At 55.4% G+C, this 17,550-nt stretch overlaps 1 protein-coding gene across 3 annotated transcripts in view; it reads left to right on the forward strand.

Moving 5' to 3' along the window:
- Nucleotides 1-2,330, forward strand: part of ETV5 (ETS variant transcription factor 5) — a 28,046-nt gene extending 25,716 nt beyond the window's left edge. For 2 of the 3 annotated variants that reach the window (XM_075003803.1, XM_075003801.1), the window contains exon 13: nt 1,708-2,330. In XM_075003803.1, coding sequence (XP_074859904.1) covers nt 1,708-1,929 — 222 coding nt within the window. In that variant the 3' untranslated portion in view covers nt 1,930-2,330. The remainder of the gene's footprint in view (nt 1-1,707) is intronic. The other variant, XM_075003800.1, reaches the window with a different exon arrangement.
- The last annotated feature ends 15,220 nt before the right edge of the window (nt 2,331-17,550 follow it).

Raw genomic sequence — 17,550 nt, forward strand, 5'->3', positions numbered from 1 at the left:
CGGTCCCCCAGGCGAGGAGAGGGGGACTGGCTGCAGCACAGGACAGCGGGAGGGTGACGGTCGATATCCCAGTGCAAAGAGCAGTGAACCTGAGCACGTCTTGTGCGCAGGGGGTTGCTAAGGAATCCTCCCACCTTGATGCAAACTGTCCCTCTGACCCTCTGCTCCTGTAGGGGTGAGAACCCCATTAAGGGCTGTGTGTCACATTCTGCCCCCCCGGGGAAGAGCTGAGACATCCACGGCCATGCGTCTGGAGCCCTGTGGGGCAGCTGAGGTTGCAGGGGTATAATGACCATAATGGGTCCCACCCAGCTCCATATCCTGTCTTGAGAGCGGCCAGGGCCGGCTGCCTCAGAGGGAATGAACAGAACAAGCAATTGGTACGTGATCCATCCCGGGTTCCCGCTAAATATTTTTGTTCGTGTGCGGAATAAATGTTCCGCGCACCACGGCATGTGCGGCCGTGCACCGCGGATAGAAACACGGTCGCTGCGGGTGGCTGGGGGCACCTGGATCTCTGCTGGGTGGACACCCGAGCGCTCGGCTTCCAGGGAAGGCTGGATTCGTCCCTTGCCGTCCACTCCCAGCTTCTAGCAGTCAGGGGGTTAGCGACACCCAGAGCGTGGGGTTGCGCTGCTGTCCATCTTGGCTAGCTGCCTTGGACGGAGCTGTCCTCCATCGACCTGTCCAATTCTTTTTTTTTTGAGCCCACTTGAGCCTTTGGCCTTCACAACATCCCCTGGCAGTGAGTTCCACAGGTTGACTCTGTTGTGTGAAGAAATGCTTCCTTCTGTTTACAGCGGCTGGTCTTTTAATTGCATTGGGTTGACCCCTGGTCCTTGTGTTATGTGACCGGGTAGGGTAGATACCACTTTTTCTCCCCACCGGTCGTGATTTTTGTAGACCTCTGTCTTCTCCCTCTCTTTTCTAAGCCAAAAACTCTCCTCATTTTACACAGAGAGTTGGGGTTTATTTTTTTTTTCCTCGTGCATTTGTCCACATTGGGTTTCTTCTCCTGTTTCCTTGCCCAGTCATGAGATCTTTTTGGGGCTGCTTTCCACTTAACCAGGCTGAGTAACTTGGTGTCTTCTGCGAATGTTGCCCCCTCGCCGTTTACCCCTTCAGCTCAGATTGCTTATGAATATATGGATCAGTGCTGGTCCCAGTAAAGATCCCTTTTGGGACCGCTGCCATTCACCCCTCTCAAAGCCTTCTAGGGGATTGAGGCACGTCTTTCATTGGCGTGTAAAGGAAGATACATGTCCAAATTCCCTAGGCCAGTGGTTTCCAGGGTATTGCAAGGAGTTTGTGTCGGGGAGGGGAAGGACAAAAAGGGAAGTAAAATGATCACAGAAAATAGAGTTGACTTAGCAGGAGTCTGTGAATGGTTGGGGGGTGTGGGTTGGAGGGCTGTGCTAGTGGAAAGGTTGGGGACCGCTGCCCTTAGACGTTTCTTGAAAAATTGAAAAAACACATCCGCAGCTGCCCTGCCCTGGCTCCATCCGCCGCCAGCCTGCAGAGACGGCCCGCTGGTTTGTTTTGGGCCTTCAGCTCCTAGCTCTGCGTTGTTCCGCCGCACCCCATTACGGCAGGGCTGTGAATTGCAACACCAATCCTCTGTACAGGTACACGGAGCTGCACGCTTTGGCACCAGCTATCGCCTCCCGGTTTCCCCCTCCTAAGGCGGATGTTTGTCTCTGCTTGCAGGTGGCCGGCGAGCGGTATGTCTATAAATTTGTCTGTGACCCTGACGCCCTCTTCTCCATGGCCTACCCAGACAATCAGCGCCCCTTCTTGAAAGCTGAGCCCGACTGCCACGTGTCCGAAGACGACACCTTGCCTCTGACGCATTTCGAAGACAACCCGGCATATCTCCTGGAGATGGAGCCCTGCGGCCCCCTGCCCTATGTAGAGGGCTTCGCTTACTGACTGGCCCGATGCTAGTGCGACACAGTCAAGCTGAGGCAAACGAGCCGGGCTCTTGTAAAGAACGTTTGCTCTTCGTAAGACTGGGCTCTGTAAGCCTGCCGGCGGAGCCGACAATGTACGCTCAGTGGCTCCGCTGAAGGGAGAATATGATAGCTTAAGGAGTAGGCTGCAGCCACCAAGAGATTTCTAGGGAGGAGGCTAACGTGAAGTCTCTTTTCCAAGCCACGTTGCTGTGGACATGCATGTGAGGTGTGGCCACTGGGCGAGTCCCCCGGGGACTTGGCTAGACAGCGTGACTGTACAGCACATCGTCCTGACAATCTGCTTGTAGCTGCCTTGTGTGTCGGAAAGGGCTTTGTTTTGCACAGACAATGGATTTGAGGGGCGGGGGGTGGGGGAGACGAGCTAATCTGTCTTCGGTTTAACGGGTGGTGCTTGGCAGCCGGGGGCGGGACAGCATTCGGGGTGGCTTCGAATGCCTGGCACTCCAGTCGGAACTGGGTACACCTTGGTGTTCCTCTCTCAACACAGACCCGCTGGGCAGTTCCGTAACTCCTGAGCTGGTTCTCCAGAGCCCCTTGCCTGGTCCCTGTTCGATGGCTGGGAGATGGCTTTAATTGCAGGGGAAGGGGGGCCGTGGCAGGGCTTTCTCCCCACCTGCTGGGGAAAAGTTTGTAAACCAGTTTTGTAGCCTTTTGTATTGTAAGGCCTGCAGCTTGCACGCTCCCCCGGACCGGCGCCAGCCCTCTGAGGCATCTGACCCGAAGAGCAGCGTCCGCTTTGCGCGCTCGGTCACCGAACGGCGTGCCCGCCCGCTCTGCGCTTGGAGCGCGCTTCTGCAAGGCGGCAGGGCCTCAACCTTGGGGGCCAGCACGTGCGGCTCACGCGCTCTGGGAATTACGTGTATATAACCAATGCGCATCCCCCCGGGTTAACAGCCTGCGGCGCAGCGGCCAGGGTACTCCTCAGCTACCTATCGCGCTCCCTCCCGCTGCTTGTTCACCTTCCATCACGCTCCTAGAGGATGAGACCGGGCGTGAAATGAGCGAAGAACGGAACTCTCGGCTTCACTTCCATGTCACGGTTCCCTCCTCCGGTGTTTAGGCTGATCTGCGTATTTTACCAGAGCAGGGCTGTTTTTTAAAGAATTGGGCTGTAACACCTGGGTGGAGGAGGAGTTCGGGATTGTCTCCCCCTCCACGTAACGCTCTGGTGCCCCTAAATCCCACGCCCTCATGCGGTTACTGCTTCCTAACTTACCTGCACCTCTCCCATCTAATATATGCATCTTTTTCCACCCCCCAACTATCCATACGTTTTTGTTGTAAATGCTGTATAGGGTTTTTTCCTTCTTAATTATCTCGGTTTGGGTTTGTTGGCTGGGCTGTTACTTTTATTTTTTCGGAAGTATGACGATTAACTCTTGGTAGAGGACGTTTCTCTCCCCGGGATGTATAAAGTGGCCTGCACAGTCGTGAGAAGTAGCGTGCAAGGAATTGCTTCTGCACCCAGAGGGATGGATGTCGGCTTATATTCGGGGGTGGGAAGTCAACAGTACAGAAAGGGTTAGTCTGAGGGTTGAGCTGAGAGAACCTTTCCTCGAGCAGGGCTGTGTGTCTCCTGCGAAGCTGCGTTACATTCTGTACTGTGTACAATAAAGGGTTTTGCTTTCTGTTCCTCCTGGGCTGAAATGCCTGTTCCCGCTGCCTCTGAGCGTGCGGGCATTTCTCTTGGCTGTTGCGGCCTACGAAAATGCCTTGGGGGGCCGGCCGGGAGGGGCCAGCCAAGTACAGCAGGGCTCCAGCTCACGTTTTGCAGGAGATGGACTCGTCGGGGGAGCTGACCTGGAAACCGGTGGCCCGGCTTTGGCTGCGTCGTCTCCCGCTGCGCTGTTCCCTTGGCCCATATTTACGTACTACCGCAAAGAGACCCTGAAGCAGCTTTCCCAGCTCTCTGCCTATCCCCACCACGTGGCTGTTGCAGTGCCTCGGCATACGGGGATGCAGGGGGGCTTGTCTGCATGTCGGCAGTCCTGGCGTACCTTTCAGGCTGCCCTGCTCCGAGAGCCTCTGAACCACACGGAGCAGAAGTCGGGGTGCTCCGCAGCCCCAAGCCTCTGTCCTGGGGCTGGCTCTGGCTTCCTTCCTGCGCAGTAAGGCGAGGTCGCCGACAGGGAGAAGTGAACAGCCGTGACCAAACTCGCCCTCCCCGGCACGCTTGGGCCTCCTGAGGAGCTGAACAGAGGTGGGCAGAAGGGGGTCTTTTGGGACTGGCCTCATCCGGGACTCAGCCCAGAGCCTGCTTCCAGTTTTGAGGCCAGGTCAGGCCTTGGGCGCCTAAACTCCCCTGGTGCCTGAATCCCCACTGTGAAACTCCCCTCTGCGGCTACATTTCTGCCTCCGATTGCACCCGCCCGCAGATCCAGCCACACGTGACGGAGCAGGCCAAGCTCCCCGTCAGGCCTGATCCGGTGGGGGTGCTGAGCTTGCTCGGGTCCCTGGCCTGGGATGAGATGTGGCACATCCAGGTTCCAGTCCCCTCCCACGGTGGGGGAGACAGGGTTTGAATGTGGGTCTCCCACCTGCCAGGCGAGGCTCTAACCGCTGAGACAGGGCAGGGAGACTCCCTCAGTCTGTCCTGCTGTGGCTACCTAATGGTGGGCTGGGAGGCCAGGTGAGTGGCTGGTGAGGCCAATGGGCCGGGCCCCAGGGATGGGATGCATGTTCAACGGAGAGCTCAAGGCAGCCTCTCCCCCTTCCCGCCCCTGGGTAGCCCACCTGGCATTCTCGTGAGCGGTGGGAGACCCCCATTCAGACCACAGCGGGGGAGTTGAACCCCGGCTCTCCCACCTCCTGGGGCGGTGCCCTGCCCCCTGCGGGGAGGTTCACAGCCGCCGCCACCACCAAACAGCTCGCGCAGGAGGCGGAGGATGCAGGTGCCTCCCTTGTGCTCCCCACAGGCAGCTTAGCTGCCGAAGCATCACCAGCCTGTGTAGCCCCAGCCCTGCAGCCCGGACATAGGCACCTACCTCCATGGGGGCAGGGCTTAGGACACAACCCCTCATTGGCTAACTAAGATGCTCCCAAGAGTGCGCTGGGGCGGATCCCTCTCATTGGTCACTGCGTAGGGAGCCTCAGCCGCTTTGTGCAGCCGGGTGTTGTTCCTGGGATTCTCGAGGAGGCTGGCTCCAGGTTAGGTATTTGCCACGTCTAAGTCCTTGGCGGGTTCCAGGCTTGTTCCAGATGAAGACAACGTGTGTCTTTCACAGCTACAAAATGGGAAGGGACTGTCCGGCAAGGAGCACTGCAGAAAGGGGTTCTGGGGCCAACGCGGGCCACAAGCTGAGTATGGGTCAGTAGTGAGACGCTGCTGCAAAAAAAGGCAAATGCGGGATGCATTCAGAGGAGCGTTGTGAGCAAGACAGGAAGTCATTCTTCCGCTCTGCTCTGCGCTGGGTAGGCGTCGGTTGGAGTATTGTGTCCAGTTGCGGGCACCATGTTTTAGGAAAGATGTGGCGAAATGATGAAGGCTCAGAGGAGAGAAACTAAAATGATGAAAGGTCTGGAAAATAGAACCTATGAGATGATTAAAAGAACTGGATTTGTCTCGTCTGGAAAAGAGAAGGCTGAGAGCGGACATGAGAGCTGCTTTCAAGTACTTAAACAGGTGTTACTAGGCGGTGGGAGAAAAATTATTCTCCTTGGCCTCTGAGAAGAGGAAGCACTGGGCTTAAATTGCAGCAAGGGGGGTTTACGTTGGACAGTAGGAAAATTCTCCTCACCGTCAGAGTGGTTAGTTGCTGGAATAACTTGCCTAGAGTGGCTGTAGAGGCTCCATCCTTGTAGATGTTTAACAACAGGTTGGATGAATATCTAACAGGGATGTCATATTTGGTGGTGGGTCCTACCACGAGGGTAGGGGGTGGACCTGATGACCTCTTGAGATTCCTTCCAGTTCTAGAATTCTCAGATTCTCTTGCAATACCTCCTCGCTGGACAGGAGCAAACGCTCTCTCGGTGTTTTCCCCAGCGGTCCCCTAACAGGACCGAAAGAATCATCAGGCTCCAATCTGCCTAACCGACGGCCTGTCCGCCTTCTAGCTGTGCACCTGGTCATGTTCTCCCACCACCACAACCCCACCCCCCAGCTTCTCCGTCTTTACCATATCTCAACACCCAGGCCCCAATGCCACTAGTAGCAGGACTGACACGGCCTTGTTCTCTGGAAGGCAGGTGGCCCAGGAGGAACTGCTGAAACCCTACTAGAGCCGACTATGCAGCAAGGTGGGCAGGAGGTCCTCCAGGGTTCTGTACAGAGGAGGAGGACCTGCTTTAACACCAGCTGCCCCCGATTTAACTTCCTCTCGCACATCTAGGGAAGTCCCCGTAAAGATCACACTGGTGCTAGATACACAGAAACCAACTTCTGAGTCATGTCTTCCTACACCTTATAGTCACAGTCTTGAGGGACCTGCCCCATACTCTCCCTCCGGCCAGGAGCCGGGTGCCCAGATGGCCTCAGACTGGCTTTGAGGTGGTGATTTTGCCAGCTGACCCTCTGCTCAGTTCTGCTTGATGCAGAGACAGCAGGAGGGGGGTCACAGGAGAGGGCTGGGCCCTCTCCCAGTGAAGCTGCTGAGCCAGTGAGCTGAACCTGGCGGATGGAGCCCTCCCGGAGGAATGCCTGGGAGGAGCGGCTTTGAGTCTGCTGGGAGGAGCAGAGGCGCACCCCAGCGCTGCGCAGAGGGGCCCATGTTTTCTGGGAGGAGTGAGACTGGGACTGGTCCAAAGTTGTGTCGTCCCCCGCCCCGCCCCCAGCAGGTGAAGTGACGGGCAAAGGCGCAGAGAAGCGGGGAACAGCTGGCCGATCGCATGAGAGAAGCTGGGAGGAGCTTGGCGGGGGCCTTCCCGCAGGGCCTGTATCACAAGCTCGCAGGCGATGGCGGACAATGCCGGCACAGGACAAGAAGGGGCCAAGCCGTGGCGGGAAAGGAGATGCTGGTTTCCAGCCCTGTTGGAGCTGGGAGGTGCAAAGCCCCATTGCTCTGCTGCAATGACCCCAGAGGTCCAGGCCATTTTCCTCCTGTGCTCCCCAGGTGGCCTGGCGGGAGCCGAGCCTGGCCTGGGAGCCCGGCCTCTCTTCTGCAGCCGGGCCAGGCCTGGTTTCCATAGCGCCAGACATGGCTGCTGTAGGCCAGGCTGTTAGCGGCAGACCGGCAGTGAGAACAACGAGGGCAATGGTAAAGCTCCCCCGCCCGGCCCCCAAAGCATCCAGCCAGGCGTGCTCGGGCGCGGGGATGGAGGCGTTCCTCCCTGGGGAGCCGTTCTGGTTCAGCCAGGCCCAGGGGCTCTTCTGGTTTGTCGTTGTAATGGGAAGGGGCATTAGGATGACTGGAGCACCTGGCCCCCGGCTTTGGGCGCTCCCGACCCCGCCTGCTCTGAGGGGCCCATAGAGTCAGGCAAGGCAGAGCCCCCTTCAAAGTGGAGTGCAAGTGATACCCAAACCACGCCCCCTCCCTTCTTCTCCCTGAGGCCCTGCCCCTGCTATGACCCTTCCCGACCCCCCACTCCTCACCCACCCATGCAGCCAGGGAAAGGAGCAGCCTGGGGGCCCCCCCAGTGCCAGAGCCCTTGCTAGGCACTTCCACGCTCTGTGCTAGGCATGGTCAGCACTCGGCCCCGGCACTTGGGCCCCGGGGTGGTGTCTGCAGGCGGGGCCTCCATCCAACGCAGGTACCTCGAGCCTTTCCTCTGAGGAGCTGCAGCAGAAAGAGCTGGGGCTGGCGCCTCCAGGGCTGCGGGGCTCCCAGCACAGGACCGAGACTAGAGAGGGGTAAAGAAGGTGGCAGCACCCCCGTCCTCAGGGCTGGCCAGGTGCCTGCTTGCTTCCCCTGCAACACCGAGGAGCCTGAGGGATGCTCTAGGTGGAGCAGTGCTAGATCTGCCGGGCGAGGTGGCCTTTGGCCCTGCTGGAGCCTGAGGTGTGGCAGGGCAGCGAGGAGCCAGGGCAGGGCAGCCGCTGGAGGGTGGGTCGACCGGCTTTGTGGCCACTGCTGCTCAGCAATGGCACCGTTAGAGGCCCCCTGGCTCCACCATGCTGGTAATGCCCAGGCGCCTGCTTGGTGAGGGGCCCTGCACTGGACGAGCAGCTGGGGCTGCAGCGGGGCTGAAGCGCAGCCCTTCAGGGCTCCGGCTTATGGCTGACCTGGGCAAAGCTGCCCTGGGGGCAGAGCCCCATACCCTAGCAAAGGGGCTGGCGGTGGGTCCTTTTCCCTGCACGCAGGCCAGGAGGGGAGCCGGGGTCTAGCTCTCCGCAGCATACAGGACTGTCCCTCTCGGTGCTGTCTCCCTCCGCTCTCTGAATGGGCTCAGCACTTTCTCCTCGTGGGGAGAGCTGTGCATGTCTCTTATCACAGCCCCCATAGGGTCGGGGCATCCCCCACCGCTGTGCTCGTCTCTGGGGCTTTCAGCTCTTAAAACTGCCTGGCCTCTCCCAAAACCAACACCCAGGCCGCGTGGCTGGGCCTGAAACGCAACTTTCCTCAACACAAGTGGCCGAGGCCATGGCAGGGCCAATAAATCCCATGCAGCTCGGCAAATGCTAAAGGTTGGATTTAATTGCTGTCCTGTTTTCTTACCCCCTTTCCCTCCTGTTCCTTGACATCCAGCATTTACCCACGTCCTAATTAGCCACCGCAATTCTCCTCAGTCAGCAGGCAGGGACCACGGGGAAGTCAGCTGAGCTACTTTCGCTGCACAGCAGCTATTGATTCTTTGGAGGGCTAAATAAAGTGATCAGCCCTGCCGCTGGTCTAACAAGCGAAGAGCGAATGTCCGGGAGGGAGACCAGACCTGTCTGAATGCAGACTCCTACAGCCCACTCAGGGGAGCGCCAGAGTATTTACCTGAATACGAACGGTCGCCTTTGGCCAAGAGCCTCTCGGCCTTGTCCCAGAATCAGAGACGCCACTCAGGGCTCGTCCCTGCATTCGGCAGGCAAGCTGGAAATGCAGCTAGGCTTTATGCAACCTCGCGCCCTTTGGAATCCGTCACTGGCTGGCAGGTGGCCCTGTTTGGCAGCTGTACCCGTGCCAGGCGCATCGAGGAGCGAGCTGCTCCAGTTCCCCGCCCGTGGATTCTAAACGTCAGTCGGCGGCAGCAGGCCCAAGGAAGAACACGACTCTCCCTCTGTGCTTGCTCCTATTGGAACAATCCAGTGCTACGCGTGATCCGCTGCATGAGGGGTCTTCTACGAAACCCAAGCAAGTTCTGAGCCAATGGCGGTGGGGTATTTATCTACCGCCCTGGAGCTTTAGGCGAGGTAGTGGAAAGGGTTTTCATCCCCCCTGAGGCGCGCACTCACTGGAGCCCTGGTGGCAGGCTGGAGAGGGGCTCGGTCAATCAGGCTGAGAGACGTGGTTGTACCTCTCTATAAAATTAAACCCCCTGGAATATTTTTGGTCTAGCCTAGGGGGGCAGTGGCACGTCCCTGACACTGCATTGTAATGAGCACACGTGTCAGCCTAACAGTCGACTTGTAGACTCCAGTGGGGGTCATCGAGTCCTGCCCCCTGCTCAACCCTAACTAGAGCATCCCGGCCAGGACCTTGTCAAGCCTGGACTTCAAAACCTCTAGGGATGGAGATTCCACCGCCTGTCTAGGCAACGCATTCCAGTGCCTCACCAGCCTCCTGGGGAAAGTTTTTCCTAACGTACAACTTATATTTCCCCCTCTGTAACTTGAGACCATTGCTCCTTGTTCTGCCTTCGGTCACTACTGAGAACAGCCTCCCTCCATCCTCTTTAGAGCCCCCCTTCGGGAAGTTGAAGGCTGCTGTCAAATTGCCCCTCAGTCTTCTTTTCTGCAAAATAAATAAGCCCAAATCCCTCAATCTCTGCTCATAAGTCATGTGCTCCAGCCCCTTCATCGTTTTCATTGCTCTCTGCTAGACTCACTCCAATGCATCCACATCCTTTCTATACTGGAGGGGGGGACAGAACTGAGTAGAGGGGAATAATAACTTCTCTAGATCTGCTGCAAATGCTCCTCCCTAATGCACCCTGATATGCCATTAGCCTTCTTGGCTACAAGGACACACTGTTGACTCATCGCCAGCTTCTCCTCCACTGTAATCCCCAGGTCCTTTCCTGCTGCAGAGCTACTTAGCCGGTCGGTCCCCAGACAATAACAGTGCTTGGGATTCTTCTGTCCCAAGTGCAGGACTCTGCACTTGTCCTTGTTGTACCTCATCAGCTAACTTTTGGCCCAATCCTCCAGTTTATCTAGGTCACTCTGGACCCTATCCCTCCCCTCCAGTGTAGCTACCCGCTAGACATCTGATCCGGGGAAGCTCAGACCAAACTTTATTTACAATAGACCTGGCCTGACACCTTCCATCCTTATCTGATTTCGTGGACTTTGTGGGGGCTCTCTCGGCGTCTGCTGCGCTGGCTACTTGTGTGAACCAACACGACACAGAGGGGGGCCAAACAGCCACACAAGACACACAAGACACACACACACCCCTCTCTCTTTCTCTCTCAATTCAATAGTCAGGCCTGTTTCTTTATATTTAATTCCTTTTCAAATAGCTTTGGTCTTTTTGTTCCTTTTTGATTGCAACTAATTTTTTTTTTCCATCAAGGAGCAATACTAATAAATGCAACAGCTAAGGAGCCCTATTTCTAATGAAACTAATGTCCCAGTCCTGACCAAAGAAATAACTGGGTGACAATGGAAAAATCCCTGGAAAAAATACAGCAGACGAAGGCTTTTCTCCCTAATCGGCCATGACAACTCCTGGCCCCTGGAAAGTCCACCTCCATTGACCCGTAAGATTTTTCACTCCAGAGGCATTTTTGAGGGGTTCACCATAGGCGGAAACTGGCTTTGGCTACAGAATCCTTGTACCGTGGCTTGAATTTTCTGGCAGCAGATGAGTGCCCTGTCCAATACCTCGCACTGTTGACCTAATCTTGCTCTAGCCTATCAGAAATAGCGTAAATGGAGCTCTTGTTCTTCTGGAGGGTTCCTGCAGCTGGGAACTAGGCAAGATCTGCATTAGGGTTGATGCTATTTTCTTTATTCCAGTAAAGCCCCTTGTTCTGCGGTAGAGAAAAGCAGCTTCTTCTGTCATTTGTTTCCATTGTCGCTTTGCTTCTTCCTATGGGTGCCCTGGTGGCCTCATGATCCCGCCAGCAGGTTCTTGGCCAGTAGTGGTGGAGCCGGTGGGAGCCTTTTAGCTCTTAGCAAATACTACGCTAGTCGGGTGCTGCTTGTCCACCTAATCCGCTTACTGCACTAAAACGCTTATTACTTAACAAAGAACCCTGCCCAGGAGGGCTTAGCGCTACAGATGTTTGGAAGCTTATCTTTAGCAAGAGCTTAGCACATAGTCGAACGCAAGCACGAAATCACGTGTGCCACCCTCGTCTATGTCTGCCTGCCCCCCGGGGGGGACAAGCAGCCCCGGTCAAGGGGAAGGAAGGAAATGTTCCTTTGGTTTTCAAATAAAAGAAAAAAACCAAAACTGTGCCTTCACCAGGTGCAGAGTCGCCTTTCCTGCCTTGAGTCCAGGTACAACACAAGGTGGTAGCAAGTCAGAGGGGCCTCCTCCCTGGCTCGGTGGGTTTCTCCTGCTCGTTTGCTCTTCTAAGCGAGCCAGTTCACTAGACTCCCTGCAGACACCATCCGAACAGCTAACTCCCTCCTACCCTATCTACTGCTCTGTGAGGTCCTCGTGACCAGGGCGTTGGCTTCCAAAGGGGAAGGTATTTACAGCAGACAACAGCCCTCTGCTGAGCCATCCCTACAGTGGCAAATCAGGGACACTGGCCTGGGCTTCATGCTTTGAAGGGTGTCCAACCACCACCAGGCCCCTACTAGAACTTCCCGCCGCACCAGTCAACACCTTCCCTTCCCTTCCCTCTCAGCACCTACTACTGGCCACTAACCAGCTGTTTCCTGGCGTTGGAGGCACTGTGTTCAGGAACTGGGGCCTATGGCGTCAACGTAGCCAGGTTTCGTTACGCAAATGCCTAGATTCCCCAGCACCGATTTTCACTTGAATGGGAAGCAGGTCTGCAAAGCCCCAGGAGCTGCGCTCTCTTGGCAGGGGGTGACCCAAGGAATATTCTCCTATATTCACTTTTTTTAAATTCCCCCGTTCAGGGGCTAGTCCCAGCAAGACGTGTGTTCCAGGGAAAGCAAACGCAAACGGGTGTGACCAGAAAGCCCATGAAGCTATTCAGAGGTTTGTCTCTGTATTTGTGGATTTTTTTTTTTTTTTTTTTTTTTTTTGCATCACTAGCTCAGTTCCAGGCAGATCTGATCCTGAGGCCTGTAACGTGCTGGCCTTATCCATGTGGGGAAAGTTAGTGACTTTTTCTAGGTCCCTCTATTCAGCTCCAGAGAGCTGCAGTGCACCAGGCTTCTGTTCCAACTGGCGCACTATTCCTGGTCAATCAGATCAGGCCTGACCATCAGGTTCAGAAGAGGTCAATCCACTCAGGAGGTGAATCTTTAGCCTGCGGCGGGTGTTTGTGTTGTTCTCTCCCTAGGAGGCGGTGCTTATTATATCACAGCTTGGTTTTCTTTGGCCAGCACGAAGCCTGCTTTGTAAATACCAGGAGAAAGACTTTTCTTGGCCATTAATTCACTCCTGGCATTTAGTGGGAAGCTCTGCAGCCAAACAGCTGTAATATCAGGGCTGCCCTCTGGTTAGACCCCCAGCCATCATTACAGCTCACTGCTAGCGACGGCATAATAGATCTAAACAGGGTAGCAGGGACCCTCTGCTCCCCCTTTGGGTCGCCTTGCTTTAAGACACTTGCATTTGAACTACGTGTCTTTGCTACAAGATTATTCTGTTTATCTCCACCTTAGTGTATTTGTTTCCAGGGCCTGTGACTTGCCAGTTGCTGTGCTCTGCCTTGTTCTTTCTGCTCTGCTGTCTCCCCGTTGGGGTGACATCCACCACCGGATTTAGGCCCCGACCTGCCCGGATAGGTGCCCAAGTCCAAAATCTTAAAAGTTCCCACGCAGTTAACCTTGTAGGTGCCTAGGTTTCTACTGAGGCAGCCCCCAAAAAGTTGGCCATTCCCCGCTGCAGATTCAAAGAGAGCACAGGGATGCCCTCGCCTCCCCACCTGCCCTGCGGTCATGTGGACAGAGCAGTGGCGGGGTGCTATAAAGTGCCACTTGTCCAGCCTGCCCTGTCTCCAGCCTCGTGCCTGCCATGTGAATCGTGGTAGCAATGCCGGAGCAGAGAAGCCTCCACAGCACAGCAGCTGGTGGCTGAGCCAGGGCCCACAGTCTGACACCTCCAGCCTGGAGTGTGCAGACACAAACCTAGCCTGGGGATGGCCCTTGCATTCCCTCCAAAGCTCACTGTGGCCTCACTGCTGGCCTAGGAGCCCTGGGAACCTATTGCTTCTCTAACCAGAAGGAGAGGAGATGCCCTTTTCTCACCAGAGGCCAATCTGAAGGGAAGGAGATCGAGACCCCACCCCCGTGGCCCTGCCTTACACACAGTGGCTACCACATGCAATTCTGGGACTTGACAGGCTCCCAGACTCAGGACAGGACAGTCAGCAGCAACTGGGACCCTCCAGCAGGAGCGGCTGGTTCAGCCAGGTGAGCTCAGACTAGACGGATGCTGAGACATGGGATGTGCAGCAGAAGTTCCAAGAGCCGGGATGACGGCCCTGGGTGGCACAGCAACCCCAGAAGTACGTGCAGAGAGACAACAGCAAAGGAGCAAGTGGCCAGGGCTCCCTGCCCGTCGGGAGATGGATGTACCATGGTTGACGGCGTGAGCAGGTAGATCAGAGGCGCCCTGAGCTAGGACAGCATAGGAAGGAGCACAGCAAGTTGAACCCCTTGAGTAATGTGTGCAAGGGCGGAGGAAGGACCCAGAAAGCCAGTCAGACTCGTGCAGAGGGGCCGGGCACGTGGGACAGCAATGGCGACGCCTTGACTCTCTGGGAGTCCAACAGTACGTCCGGCTCAGGCTGTTGGGGCAGGAGAGCAGCGAGCGACCAGGCCGACGTCTGTGTGTACAACAATGTGACCCGGGAGCAGCCTGGGACGATCCAGCCAGATCTGCGGCCGTGGGATTCCTGGGAGGGACTTGTGCTCGAACACGCCCTGCACCAAGAGCAGGGGCAAGCTTAGAACACACAATGAGAGCACAATGCAGCCCCTAGAGGTGTCACCTTGTAACTTTAATTGGCAAATTACAGCCAGGGCCAACAAAAGTTTGCGGTGGTGGATGGTACCCCCAGAGGCCCTACTAAGGGCAGACAAGCGTCCAAGCCAGGGACTGAAATGATGCCACCGTGCGCGGACATAGCTGACGCCATCTTGGCAGAATGGTCCCAAACCAGACTCACTACAGCTTGCAACGTGGCGAAGGGATCCAGGCACAGAAAGCTGGAGGAAGATTCCATCTGCCAGCACCCTGTGTGTCCGTGCCAGTGGGTGGGGCAGGAGGCCGCAGAACATTTTTGTTTCTCGAATGGAGAAACCAGCATGAGTTCAGTTCCTTGCTCGGGCTGAAGGCGTGTTGGTGGTGTGTGGCTGGCTGAGGGAGCTGCCAGAAGCCAGGGAGAGCAGAAGGAGCTCTGGGCTGGTTGCCGGGACTCCATCGGAATAAGGCCCAGTGACAGGGATGAAGACAGTCCATGGCTGCAGGAAAGCGGCCTAAGAAATTAGATCAATGACACAGCTTGGAGAAGGGGACGAGGCGGGCGAATACTATCTATTATCCTGTGCTGGGGCCCGGAGCAGAGGGAGGGACTGGATCCCTCTATTTCCTCCCAGTAGCCACTGGTGAAGTGGCCTGGGCACTCCAGAAATGCCGTTAGTGGCCCAGCAGGAGAGCTGGGGCCTGAAGCACCCGGAGGAGATGAAGATATTGCCCCTGGGAGGAAGCCCTGGACTACAGCCTGAGAACAGGGCTCTGAGACTACAGGAATAATTTAGGACCAATGCCCATGGAGGACTACAGGGGGAGAATGTGCAGCCCCACCCTCATCAGGCACTCGCAAGGAGAGCCCTGAACAGATATAAAAACGTGGATCCGCGACCGATGCACATCCCCCAGGCTCAACTCCTCAGCCAGTCCGCAATCTGGATTTTACTCCCCTCTGCACGACGCATCCGGGGAGGGGAGAGCACAGACTGGGGGCAGTGCCGCAGCGGGAAGAGGCAGGCAGCAGGAAAGCAGGGACTGGGGACAAGGGGCAGCAGAGACCTGGGCCCGGAGCTCTGCAAGTCAGTGCTCACTGGGCAGCGGGAGAGGGGAGCTGGGCAGGGCCGCAGGGCAGGGTTCCTTTCCCTGCCCTGGCACCACCCCTTTGCTCTGAATCAGGCAGAACAGAGCTAGACCCTGGCTCTCCCAGGCAGTGCCTATATCAGCAGGCTTCAGGGCAGGAAGAGGCCACTGTGGTGCATCCAACCAGCCGCAACAGCACTTCTGCCAGCCCCTTGGACAGCCAGAAGCCACACAAGTGAACCCACAGACTTCCCAGCTGCTCTACCAGCCCTGACCAACAAACCCCAAATTCAGGTAAGAGGCTCTTAAGCCTGTTTCACCCATCTCCATGCAGATTCTTTCGGGCTTCAAAGGGTCCAGCCACAGCCCCTGGCCAATATATACCTGGCTCTTGCCCAAGTCACCACGCTCACCAGTCCTTTAGATCTAAATATCTAAAGATTTATTAACAACAAAAGAAAGAACTGGGTTAGAGAGAAATTGTCACAGCCATACTTTACATGCATCAATTTCAATTACTGATACAGGCCAGCGGTGTTATATGCTGATTCTTGAAAGTCTCTGAAAGTCCGTTTCATGTTACATAGTTTTAGTTAGTGGAGAATTGTAGAGCCGGCCCGCTGGGGTCCTCATCCTGGGACATGGACTCTCAGGCTCTCTACATGGGCAGCCTCTGTCGACAAAACTGGGCTTTTGTCGACAAAACTTGCCAAGCGTCTCCATGGTCAAAACACTCGGTCGGGAGTTTGTTGACAAAATTCAGCTGCTCAGCCGGCAGTGTTATACCTCTCCCCAGCCAGGTATAACACCTGAGTCAACAGGTTTTTTTGTAGATGGAGGGCCCGTGTTGACACTTCTGTCAACAGAGAGGGCCTCCGGTTCCCTGGGCAGCCTTGTTTGCAGAGCTGCTGGTCAGCTGTTCTGTCAGGAGAGGGCAGGGCAGGCTGGCTGCTCCCTGTCGACAGAGTGGCTTGCTTTTTCAAGCTGCTTTTATGCGTAGGCGCAATCTGTTGCCAGAGGTACTGCTGAGGTTTCTCTATTCACAGAGACCTCTGCCAACCGAGGCTGTCCATGTAGACGTAGCTTGGAGACAGGCGCAGGTGAGAAAAGATCCACGATGGACTCTGGTAAGTCCACACCATGGTTCTCTCTTGTGTTCAGGAACCAAGCCCTTTCTTCTACTCCTCAGGCCTCAAGAGTCACCTGACCCAGATGAGCTGCTGTGGCAAAATGCCATCGGGTGCTGGTTTTGCTAGCATGCCCCAGTCACTTACATGGCAGGCGGGATGAATGCCTGGACAGCTCATTTCAATTCCTTTGCTCAGACCAGGACACCTGACCAGTGGGCTGCATTCCACTGACAAGTCCTGAGCATCAGGGATGTGGATTTGATGTCTGAGCACCTGGTTTCCACCTCGTTGTTTAGCCAAATGTCCTGGCTGGGGCTGAGTTCACACGTCCTACCGTGAAGCTGGACACTGAAACATTTTCTAATACCTCTACATAGCGAAAAATCTGTAACTTTACCTACCCACATGATACAGACGTATAAGTGGCATACACAGATTCAGGACATCCTCAGCTTCCATTAGACACCTCAGACGGTGCCCCTGCCACGCTGTTTGGGGCCAATAGATACAATGGGCTCAAAAAATGGCTTCTATACCCAATATAAAAATCCGGACAGGTCACACTGTTTAAGGTAAGAATTTGCACATAACAGGTTTCTCAGTGGATTAGAATTAGCTGGTGTGCTGAGTCGATTTTGGCTCAGTAACTTATTTGGCAAGTTTGCGTTTTACTGAAGAGGAATTTTCACAACAGTTTGGAAGGAGAGGCTGCTGAACTCTCTCTTATATTCAAATTCGACACATTAACACGTGGTTTGAACCGGGATGGGAATTTTCTAGCTCATTTATAGGGGCTCTTTTGCATACTTGGCTTAATCTAATTCTTGACCTCCCCTCACCTTCTGCTCCTCTGCTCTCAGCTTTGCTCACCTTGATAATATTTTTCCGATTTGTCAACCCTGATTGCTATTTTTGGTTCTCTGTGCCTTAAATATTGAGTGTGTTCTGGTATGGCTATGGTCTCAACAAGTGGGTCTGTCCCACAAAAGCTCACCACCTCCTAATGTTGTTAGTCTTTAAAGTGCTACTGGACTGCTCTTCTGTGTTGATAGTATATAGACTAGCACGGCTTTCTCTCTTCTTATTTTGATCTGGTTGCGCTTGCAATCACTTAAATCCTACTTTCTATACTTAAGAAAAACTTGCTAAAATTATCAAGCCCAGGGTAAATAACTGTTACCTGGAGCGGGGCAGCCACTGTGCCCATCTCTCTTT

This window comes from Carettochelys insculpta, chromosome 10, assembly GCF_033958435.1.
Source record: "Carettochelys insculpta isolate YL-2023 chromosome 10, ASM3395843v1, whole genome shotgun sequence".
NCBI classification, from domain to species: domain Eukaryota; kingdom Metazoa; phylum Chordata; order Testudines; family Carettochelyidae; genus Carettochelys; species Carettochelys insculpta.